At 37.4% G+C, this 12,340-nt stretch overlaps 1 protein-coding gene across 4 annotated transcripts in view; it reads right to left on the bottom strand.

Annotated features, from left to right (window-relative positions):
- Positions 1-12,340, bottom strand: part of DIAPH2 (diaphanous related formin 2) — a 1,253,176-nt gene that overhangs the window by 961,532 nt on the left and 279,304 nt on the right. For all 4 annotated transcript variants that reach the window (XM_040442348.1, XM_040442349.1, XM_040442347.1 and 1 more), the window contains 4 exons: positions 4,187-4,261; positions 4,035-4,104; positions 2,491-2,627; positions 1,794-1,902 (listed from right to left, as the gene is read on the bottom strand). In XM_040442348.1, the coding sequence (XP_040298282.1) occupies positions 1,794-1,902; positions 2,491-2,627; positions 4,035-4,104; positions 4,187-4,261 (391 nt within the window). The remainder of the gene's footprint in view (positions 1-1,793; positions 1,903-2,490; positions 2,628-4,034; positions 4,105-4,186; positions 4,262-12,340) is intronic.

Below are 12,340 nucleotides of genomic sequence, written 5' to 3'. Positions count from 1 at the left end.
TGTACAAAAATATAACTACTATAATACTGCCACCTAGGTACAAGAATATAACTACTATAATACTGCCTCCTATGTACAAGAATATAACTACTATAATACTGCTCCTATGTACAAGAATATAACTACTATAATACTGCTCCTATGTACAAGAATATAACTACAATAATACTGCTCCTGTGTATAAGAAAATAACTACTATAATACTGCCTCCTATGTACAAGAATATAACTACTATAATACTGCTCCTATGTACAAGAATATAACTACTATAATACTGTCTCCTATGTACAAGAATATAACTACTATAATACTGCTCCTATGTACAAGAATATAACTACTATAATACTGTCTCCTATGTACAAGACTATAACTACTATAATACTGCTCCTATGTACAAGAATATAACTACCATAATACTGCTCCTATGTACAAGAATATAACTACTATAATACTGCTCCTATGTACAAGAATATAACTACTATAATACTGCTCCTATGTACAAGAATATAACTACTATAATACTGCCTCCTATGTACAAGAATATAACTACTATAATACTGCTCCTATGTACAAGAATATAACTACTATAATACTGCTCCTGTGTACAAGAATATAACTACTATAATACTGCCTCCTATGTACAAGAATATAACTACTATAATACTGCTCCTATGTACAAGAATATAACTACTATAATACTGCCTCCTATGTACAAGAATATAACTACTATAATACTGTCTCCTATGTACAAGAATATAACTACTATAATACTGCTCCTATGTACAAGAATATAACTACTATAATACTGTCTCCTATGTACAAGAATATAACTACTATAATACTGCTCCTATGTACAAGAATATAACTACCATAATACTGCTCCTATGTACAAGAATATAACTACTATAATACTGCTCCTATGTACAAGAATATAACTACTATAATACTGCTCCTATGTACAAGAATATAACTACTATAATACTGCTCCTATGTACAAGAATATAACTACTATAATACTGCTCCTATGTACAAGAATATAACTACAATAATACTGCTCCTGTGTACAAGAATATAGCTACTATAATACTGCCTCCTATGTACAAGAATATAACTACTATAATACTGCTCCTATGTACAAGAATATAACTACTATAATACTGCCTCCTATGTACAAGAATATAACTACTATAATACTGTCTCCTATGTACAAGAATATAACTACTATAATACTGCTCCTATGTACAAGAATATAACTACTATAATAATGTCTCCTATGTACAAGAATATAACTACTATAATACTGCTCCTATGTACAAGAATATAACTACCATAATACTGCTCCTATGTACAAGAATATAACTACTATAATACTGCCTCCTATGTACAAGAATATAACTACTATAATACTGCCTCCTATGTACAAGAATATAACTACTATAATACTGCCTTCTATATACAGGAATATAACTACTATAATACTGCTCCTATGTACAAGAACATATCCACTATAATACTGCTCCTATGTACAAGAATATAACTACTATAATACTGCTCCTATGTACAAGAATATAACTACTATAATACTGCTTCCTATGTACACGACAATAACTACTATAATACTGCTCCTATGTACAAGAATATAACTACTATAATACTGCTCCTATGTACAAGAATATAACTACTATAATACTGCCCCCTGCGTATAATACTATAACTACTATAATACTGCCCCTACGTATAAGAATATACTAGTATAATACTGAGGTTACTGTTATCAGTCCATATCTCAGTACCTGGACATGAAGAGCTTCATGATTTTCTAATCCTTCCACAATAGGTGCAAAACGTTCTTTGCTGTTGATTTCAGCTGCTGTACTGATCGCTTCAAGAAGTTTCTCCAGACTGATGTACAGAAAAAGACAACAAAAAATAAATTAAAATTGTTGATAAACTTTGAAAAATGTTCTGTTGCACTGTGCAGCTGGTTTCTTGTCTCCACTTATTTATGGGGAATCTACTCTACCAAATTTTAAGCAGAGATTTATTTGTTGGTCAGAAGAACACAATGGGAAACATAAGTCCTAACAAAGGCGACTTCAAATTTCAATAAGTTATTTGGAAGGTGTCAGTTGTAGCAAAGGTAATTTCAGAATCTGCTATCAATCCTCAGGTCTTCACATGAAATCCCAGTTATACAACTGTATAAAAGAAGTTTGGGTCAGAACATAATGGGGGAAAAGTTCATATGATGTAAGGGTATAATGGATTGGGTCAGTTTTACAGAAGGGGCAGATTTCTGAGGCAGTGCTCTGTTATGTGTCACTGCACATCCATCATAGTTGTATAGTAACATGATGACCAGTTATTTAAACAGGTTCATAAGGACCACAAATAAAACTGCAAAAACCAAATCTTTGCACATAGGGTGATATTTAAAAATTTCATTGAATCGGCTGGAATGTAATGCAAATGTATAACATTATTACTTACATGTTATCCTCCCCAACGATGCATATGGCGGACAATATCTTCAAGATTTCGGTCATCATGTTGGCTTGTTTTGGATCAATAGCTCTTGCTAGAAGAGTTAAACTTCTTTCCTCTTCCAACATCCTTTGCAGGCCATACTGATGAAGCATAAAGAATTTTCATCAGATTTAAACAGACATAAGATAAAATTATCCAGAATGGTATTCAGAACCGGCTCGAGTTGTATCTCCCAATTTCCATCTCCGTAAATTACAGATAAAAAAAAGGTATGCTCTTCTTTAAGGATTAAATGGGATGCAGCAATTCCACTAAACCCTCTGTAGTAATAAGACTGGAAAACTATCTACCAGAATGCTTTGCAGTGTCCTAAAAGATCTCAGCTAAGCTGTTAGGGGCGTCTGTCAGCATAATGTTGACAGATCCCAATCGTCAGGCATAAACATTTATGTCTCTTGTAAATTAACATTTTTGCTTCTACAATTCCAATATACTTTAATTGGTCAACTAATTGGTATAGGCAGAAAATACTTAGGTTTAGTCTAGTCGTTTGCTGTGCAGGTGAAGCAGAGATTAAATTTACTTGACATAAAATTGTCATCGACAATATTATGGGACAGCACCCTCGGGCATTCCAGCTGTTGTGAAACTGAAGCTCCCTGTCACGGGGCACCAAAGGCGCACTCGGTCTCCCATCACCCGCAGACCTGCTGCTTAGCTTCGGGAGTGAGGATCTGTGTTTGGCCTCGTTCCCAGGGCGGCTTTGCTAGCTGGGAGGCTCCCTGCTCCTAGGTCTGCCTTAAGCGCCGAGCTGATCACTCAGTGCTCAACTTGTCTGTCTGTCGGTCATGTGACACTGGCCACGTCACATGACCCTCACTGCCCACTATAAATACAGGCAGCCTGCTGGCCACAGGTTGCCTGTTAATTTCTAGGTTCCTGGCTATTTGTTGGACTACTGAATACTTACCTGATCCTGTTCCCTGACGATCCTTTGCCTGCTCCTCCTGTACTGCGCATCCCTCCTGGTATTGTGACCTCGGCTCCCACCTGACTACTCTTTGCGGACTCCTCTGGTACTTCTCTACTCTCCTGGTATTTGACCCCGGCTTCTCCTGACCATTCTTTGCTTAACCCTTTGTACTGCGTTGCTCTCTTGGTTCTGACCTGGTCCGTTCACGTTCCGTATTTTGTCTTGTCTGTCTTCCCTGCACATATCCTAAGTAAGGGACTGTCGTCCAGTTGTCCCCTGTCATCAGGACTCATGAGGCAAGTAGGCAGGGCCAGGGGTGAGGGTGGAGCGCAGTGGTCACTATCCTCCCCCCTGTGTGTGTGTGGACGTCACCGTTACACTCCCAGCATGCACACTTGCACGGCTGTTTTCTTAAATGCCATAGATATGAATGTAGCATGCTGGAAGTTGTAGTTTCCCAACTGGACTGCTGGAGGTTGCTGACCCCTGTCGAAGACGCAAGCTTCCTGAGGAGAAGATTATCCTTCATGTTCAGCAAGAAGCATAGGGAAGTGACTGGACTAGGCCCACGTACCTTATTGTTCATGAAAGCTTTCAGGCACTGGATGAGTTTATGCTGATTTTTTTTGTCGATATTTTCTTGTCTTAAAAATAAATAAAAAATTGGTAAGATGTAAGATGTAGTCTGAGAATCAGAATGTGAGCAGAATTACTAAGGATACTTACTGCTTCTTGTCCAGCAGTTTCTCCAGAACATCCAACAAGAGCCCAAGGCCTTCATGTCCAAAGTTGTTAACCCAGCTATTAAAATAGAATATATAATTATGTCATTCAGATGACAAAATAATGTTTTGTCATTTTTTACTTTTCTTTGTTTATTTATCTTCTGCATTTTTAATAATGTATTATTAATATGTTATTTGTGAATCATCCCGTACAAAATAAAACCTAGAGACCAGTGATTGCCTCCACATGAGGTTGCCATTTTCAAGATACCAGAACATGCCATAATTTTGTGATAGCCTGGGCCCGAAAAATCCTATCATACTTCAATAGGCGAGTCCAATCCTCTATATATTACATTAGCATAAATTCCATATGTAGAAATAGGCACATCATCAATATTCCAAATTACGTGAAAAAGATAACGAACTGAACTAGAATATAACTGACTCCCATCTCCAAGACTTTTCCAGAGCTGCACTACTTCTCTGGAATGCTCTACCCAAGCAATTAACTCAGAACATCAACAGTTTTTGGTAATCCCCAAAAACTCTTCTTTTTTTTTTTAATTGGCATATTACATCACCTGATTTATATAACTATTATGATACTGCTCCTATGTACAAAAATATACTAAAATACTGCTCCTATGTACAAGAATATAACGACTATTATACTGCCTCCTATGTAGAATATAGCGACTATTATACTGCCTCCTATGTAGAAGAATATAACTACTATAACACTGCTCCTCTGTACAAGAATATAACTACTGTAATACTGCTCCTATGTACAAGAATATAACTACTATAATACTGCCTCCTATGTACAAGAATATAACTACTATAATACTGCCTCCTATGTACAAGAATATAACTACTATAATACTGCCTCCTATGTACAAGACTATAACTACTATAATACTGCCTCCTATGTACAAGAATATAACTACTATAATACTGCCTCCTATGTACAAGAATATAACTACTATAATACTGCTTCCTATGTACAAGAATATAACTACTATAATGCTGCCTCCTATGTACAAGAATATAACTACTATAATACTGCTCCTATGTACAAGAATATAACTATTATAATACTGCTCCTATGTACAAGAATATAACTGCTATAATACTGCCTTCTATGTACAAGAATATAACTATTATTATACTGCTCCTATGTACAAGAATATAACTACTATAATACTGCTCCTATGTACAAGACTATAACTACTATAATACTGCTCCTATGTACAAGAATATAACTACTATAATACTGCTCCTATGTACAAGAATATAACGACTATTATACTGCCTCCTATGTAGAATATAACGACTATTATACTGCCTCCTATGTAGAAGAATATAACTACTATAACACTGCTCCTCTGTACAAGAATATAACTACTGTAATACTGCTCCTATGTACAAGAATATAACTACTATAATACTGCCTCCTATGTACAAGAATATAACTACTATAATACTGCCTCCTATGTACAAGAATATAACTACTATAATACTGCCTCCTATGTACAAGACTATAACTACTATAATACTGCCTCCTATGTACAAGAATATAACTACTATAATACTGCCTCCTATGTACAAGAATATAACTACTATAATACTGCTTCCTATGTACAAGAATATAACTACTATAATGCTGCCTCCTATGTACAAGAATATAACTACTATAATACTGCTCCTATGTACAAGAATATAACTATTATAATACTGCTCCTATGTACAAGAATATAACTGCTATAATACTGCCTTCTATGTACAAGAATATAACTATTATTATACTGCTCCTATGTACAAGAATATAACTACTATAATACTGCTCCTATGTACAAGACTATAACTACTATAATACTGCTCCTATGTACAAGAATATAACTACTATAATACTGCTCCTATGTACAAGAATATAACTACTATAATACTGCTCCTATGTACAAGAATATAACTGCTATAATACTGCCTTCTATGTACAAGAATATAACTACTATAATACTGCTCCTATGTACAAGAATATAACTACTATAATACTGCCTCCTATGTACCAGAATATAACTACTATAATACTGCTCCTATGTACAAGAATATAACTACTACAATACTGCCTCCTATGTACAAGAATATAACTACTATAATACTGCCTCCTATGTACAAGGATATAACTACTATAATACTACTCCTATGTACAAGAATATAACTACTATAATACTGCCTTCTATGTACAAGAATATAACTACTATAATACTGCCTCCTATGTACAAGAATATAACTACTATAATACTGCCTCCTATGTACAAGAATATAACTACTATAATACTGCTCCTATGTACAAGAATATAACTACTATAATACTGCTCCTATGTACAAGAATATAACTACTATAATACTGCTCCTATGTACAAGAATATAACTACTATAATACTGCTCCTATGTACAATAATATAACTACTATAATACTGCTCCTTATATAGAATAATAGGACTAATATAATACTGCTCTTGTATATAGGAAAATAACAGATTAATCAATGTCCCTCTGTTTTATCCTGAGGCTACATTCACACGACTATATGTTTTTTGCGGTCCGCAAAAAAAACAAAAACTGATGACATCCGTATAGCATCCGCTTTTTTTGCGAATCCATTGTAACAATGCCTATCCTTGTCCGCAAAATGGATAAGAATAGGACATGTTTTACTTTTTTGCGGGGCTACGGAAAGGACATACGGATGCGGATAGCACACAGTGTGCTGTCCGCATTTTTTGCGGACCCAATGAAATTAATGGGTCCTCATCCAATCCGCAGAAAAAAAACTGGACGGACAAGGATACAAAATACGTTTGTGTAGATGTAGCCTTAAGTTGGACACATTAATATTTCATGATGAGCTGTACGGTACAGTGCGGCATCAGGTGAGATAATGCTTTCCTTAGATTACTTCCCTCATTCAGTGCAACACAATTGAAGTTAACGAAATCTAAACTGATAAACTTTTCAAATGATTCAATCAACATCATATCCTGGCGTAAGGGAAACAGATTTGTATCTATACGATGCACCTACAGATTGCCTCTAGTTAGCAGCCTCTGTGTGACAATGATGATTTACAATGATTTTACACTCCTACGTAGTTTGTATTTTTTAAAGTGAATTATGAGAACAGATGTTGTACCTGGAGGTGCAAAATCAAACCCGTTTATTAAAAACAATCATAAACACTTCATCTTCTTTCCTCTATACTTTGACAACAAAAACACAGGCTGACAAACTTCTGACGACTCTTCACAAACTTTATTTTTGTTAAAATGAAGAGATTTTTTTTTTTTGTCAGATCTGAACAATTGTGAGCTCTCACAATATCTATTAGTGTTGAGCGCGAATATTCGAATTGCGAATTTTAATTGAGAATTTTTCCACTTCAATAATTTGCGAATATTTAGAATATAGTGCTATATATTCGTATTCGCGAATAGTGTTGAATATTCAAATTGCGAATTTATCGCGAATAAATTACATTGCCGATTTTTGCAATCAAGTAAACAATGACTGGAGATCTCAAATTTGCAAATTTATGGTGAATATTCGGCCAAAAATTCACGAAATATCACGAATTTGAATATCTGCTATGCCGCTTATCACTAATAACTATTGTCCCATGCAAATAAGCCAATCACAAGAACACTGCATACATGTGGTGAAAATTGTTGAAAATCCTACAATGATACAACTCTTTCTACGCTTTATCTGGTACAAAAACTGTGTCAACCAAACAGATTTCAGTTGTGGCTACTCCTAGAGTCATTATCCTGGCAGGTCCTTAGTTATCACCCTCTAACCCCTGTACTTGGATCCGGACTTTGCTGTAGGGGAACCACCAGGCTGCTATTTTTTGGAGTAGCCTCTGTTTGGTGGACAGCTGAGCCATGGGGGTCAAGAGACACTGGTATGGACCCCTGACAGATCAGACTAAACTTTAGTCAGGGACAGTTCAAGGTTAGAGCAGGCGACTCAGGGTCAGTACAAAAATCAGGCAAAGGTCGGGTTAGGCAGCAATTGGTCGAATCTGGACGACAGGCAGATGTCGGTAAATTAGCAAATGTATATCAGCACACGTTGGCAGGACACTTGCATACTAGAAAACTATTGGTCAAGCTGCTCTTTCCAGAGGGGAAGGTACCTTAAGTACCCTAAGGTGGCCAACCATTGGTGAAGTCTAGAGGGCCTGCCAACTGACCCAGGTCAGAGGGAGCTTATACATGAGCTCTACAGGCAGAGTAATTAAGTCTCAGCCGGCAAGTACGCAGCAGACGTTGTTAATTGATAGAGATACTGTGGCCAAAGGGAAGAAGAAGGTAGTGGAAACAGGGTCCATGCTGCTGGGATACGGTCAGGTGAGGAGAGCAGTGGCGACTGTGGGCAGCCTCTTTGAGAGACTTTTTTGACTTTAGTAGACTTTTCACATTACTGTGAAATTGTCCAGACCTTAGTGTAGAAGGTCATGGTGCCACTATGTTACGGTGCTATCTAACTACGGTAATATTGTCCTTTATTGTAACAGGAGTTCCATAGTTTCCACCTCCATCCTTGGTTAAACACTGGAGTCCCTTAGGAGTCTGCCATATGATAGAGGTCTCATACTTCCAATTCTAAAGCATCCACCGCTATCCCCATCTGAAGATTTGCAGTCGGCATATTGAAAGCACCAGACCTTGAGCTCAGGGATAGAATCTAAAGTACACATTTTTCTAGTGTTTGAAGTTCAGTGCTCTCCAAAGCTACATGGTCAAATATTTAATAATTTCAATTTACCATTTTAACTAAACTCTGTAGGATGACATACATTAATCGAGGTAAATGATTTAGGCGCTCCAAGTGCCACCCAAGGGGGTGATACGAATACTAATTCAGCTTGCGTCCACAATCAGAAGAATGAAAGGGATTCTGTTTTTATAATATTGATTATCCTACTGATAAAAAGCACTGTGAACACACCTGAGCCATGCTACATGTAAAAAGTGCTCTCCATCTCGATTTGGTGCCTCTTTAGTTAGTGCTCTCCATAGTTCTCCACCGATGGAGATTGTCCTATGAACAAATGCTCAGCAAAACTATATCTGTATCCTGAATACACCTGACTTATACTCAATTTTCTTATTTTCCACAATACCCGGTACACGCTGCCATGTGTTGGCCGATAGTTTACACGTGGATATTGCCGCAATCATGTTTGGAACACTGCGGAGAACTATACAACAAGGGCAGATCATTAGCTGTATATTTGTTTGGTGGTGATAACAGTGTTATGTACCTAATTATCAAAATTAAATAATGAAATATTCCAATGCCATCTGCTCCAAATTAAGTTTGTCAATTACATTCGAGCTTGCATGATGAAAATATATCAAAACCTGTATGCTCGCCTCGAAAGCTTCTGAATGCGGGAAAAAAATAAAAATAAAACTATCTCGGTGTTTGAGAATTCAGGTAACATGATGTAAATGTGTAAGGCAATGAAATGATTATTATTACCAGCAGTCTTACTGATGGGAGAACGAACAGATGTCGTGTGAAACGCCAGTCTGTGTTTTCCTGTTGCTTTAATTGATACGAGAGTAAAGTCTGGATAAAATAGTTTTTAAGAAAAAAAGGTAAAACCATTCAGCACAAACCTTGTTGTCGGACGAAGAATAATATGAAAAATGTAAATAAATAAATAAGCTTTCACAAATCCAGATCTTTACAACAATCCTATCTTACCTATGCATGGTTAATGCTATAATAATAGGTTAAAAGTCACTACCTAATAAAGTGGAACTCCGTAAATAGAGTCAGTCTAAAAAATAGACTACAGGTGGATATAGACGCGCAGATGGTCGGGAACGAATGTCCTGCGAATGTTCATTCCCGACATTCTGCCCATCTAAATGGGAAGCTGATCACCCAAAGAACGATCGAAACGCTCGTTCATCGGGTGAAACGGTCATTCGTTCAAGCACCTAAATTATCATTTCTGAGCAGCAGATCACGGCATCTAAACGGCGAACAGATGCCCAGAAACAATGCAGCTCTAGGAGTACGAGCGATCACAATAGCGATGCCTCATTCTCATACTGTGGAGGTGATCGTTTCATGAAAATGCAGTGCTTCACCTCCACTGAACGAGCAGGCGACTGTCAGGAAGAAACGCTTCCTTCTCGACAATTTGCTGCTTGTTTACCCGTGTAAATCCACCTTATTGCTGAACTGAATGAAATTCTACGTTTTGTTTAAAATGCAATTTAAATCACTCACTTCTTTTAAAGCATTAATTAAAGTATGCAACAAAGGATTATGTTTAGATTGTTGCCTGGCAATAAGGATTTGCCAGAGTGACTGCAATGCAGGAGCATATGGGTGCCTTCATTCATTGCGGAATTTTGCAGAAAATTTGCAGGTGTGGATTTTTCAAAATTGTACTGCAGATTTTGCGTGTGAATAAATGTTGTGGATTTCTGTTCAGATTAAATCTTCATTGTGAATGGAGACCTTCAGCTACAGGAAATCCGCAAGAAAAGTTTCTTTGCATTCTGTTCCACTGCTGAATGTTATCCGCAGTGGAAGAGAATGCAGGTATTGACATTTTTCATCTCCTTAGGCTAACATGGGATGTCTTTACGGTGCGGCTTTTGTTGTGAAAAATTCTGCAACATACCAAGGCACCCTATTAAGGTGGGCACCTAATACAAATATAGAAACATATTAGAAAGGAAAGGAGATGTTCCACAATTTAAAAATATACCTGTCCTGATAGGTGGGTATCTGACCCCCAAAAATTAAAACATGTATTAATATGGTGCTGGCTGAGGATACTGCCTCTCTATTATAATCAGACAGATATAGCAAAGCATAGAATTTGGCTTCCCCACCTACTATAATATTGTGTATATATATCTACAGGGTGGGCCATTTATATGGATACACCTTAATAAAATGGGAATGGTTGGTGATATTAACTTCCTGTTTCTGGCACATTAGTATATGTGAGGGGGAAACTTTTCAAGATGGGTGGTGACCATGGCGGCCATTTTGAAGTCGGACATTTTTAATCCAACTTTTTTCAATAGGAAGAGGGTCATGTGACACATCAAACTTATTGGGAATTTCACAAGAAAAACAATGGTGTGCTTAATTTTAAAGTAACTTTATTATTTCATGAGTTATTTACTTTTCTGACCACTTATAAAATGTGTTCAATGTGCTGCCCATTGTGTTGGATTGTCAATGCAACCCTCTTCTCCCACTCTTCACACACTGATAGCAACACCGCAGGAGAAATGCTAGCACAGGCTTCCAGTATCCGTAGTTTCAGGTGCTGCACATCTCGTATCTTCACAGCATAGACAATTGCCTTCAGATGACCCCAAAGATAAAAGTCTAAGGGGGTCAGATCGGGAGACCTTGGGGGCCATTCAACTGGCCCACGATGACAAATCCACTTTCCAGGAAACTGTTCATCTAGGAATGCTCGGACCTGACACCCATAATGTGGTGGTGCACCATCTTGCGGGAAAAACTCAGGGAACGTGCCAGCTTCAGTGCATAAAGAGGGAAACACATCATCATGTAGCAATTTTGCATATCCAGTGGCCTTGAGGTTTCCATTGATGAAGAATGGCCCCACTATCTTTGTACCCCATATACCACACCATACCATCAATTTTTTTGTTCCAACAGTCTTGGAGGGATCTATCCAATGTGGGTTAGTGTCAGACCAATAGCGGTGGTTTTGTTTGTTAACTTCACCATTCACATAAAAGTTTGCCTCATCACTGAACAAAATCTTCTGCGTAAACTGAGGGTCCTGTTCCAATTTTTGTTTTGCCCATTCTGCAAATTCAGTGCGCCGATCTGGGTCATCCTCGTTGAGATGCTGCAGTAGCTGGAGTTTGTAAGGGTGCCATTTGCCAGTGGCTAATATCCGCCAAAGGGATGTTCGACTAATGCCACTCTCCAGTGACATGCGGCGAGGGCTACGCTGTGGGCTCTTGCTGAATGAAGCTAGGACAGCCACTGATGTTTCTTCATTAGAGACAGATTTCATGCGTTCACATTTTGGCAAATCCAACACTGAACCAGTTTCACGAAACTTAGC

The sequence above is a fragment of the Bufo bufo genome, chromosome 8 (assembly GCF_905171765.1).
Source record: "Bufo bufo chromosome 8, aBufBuf1.1, whole genome shotgun sequence".
Lineage (NCBI taxonomy): Eukaryota > Metazoa > Chordata > Amphibia > Anura > Bufonidae > Bufo > Bufo bufo.
This window is presented reverse-complemented; position numbering and strand designations above follow the sequence as displayed.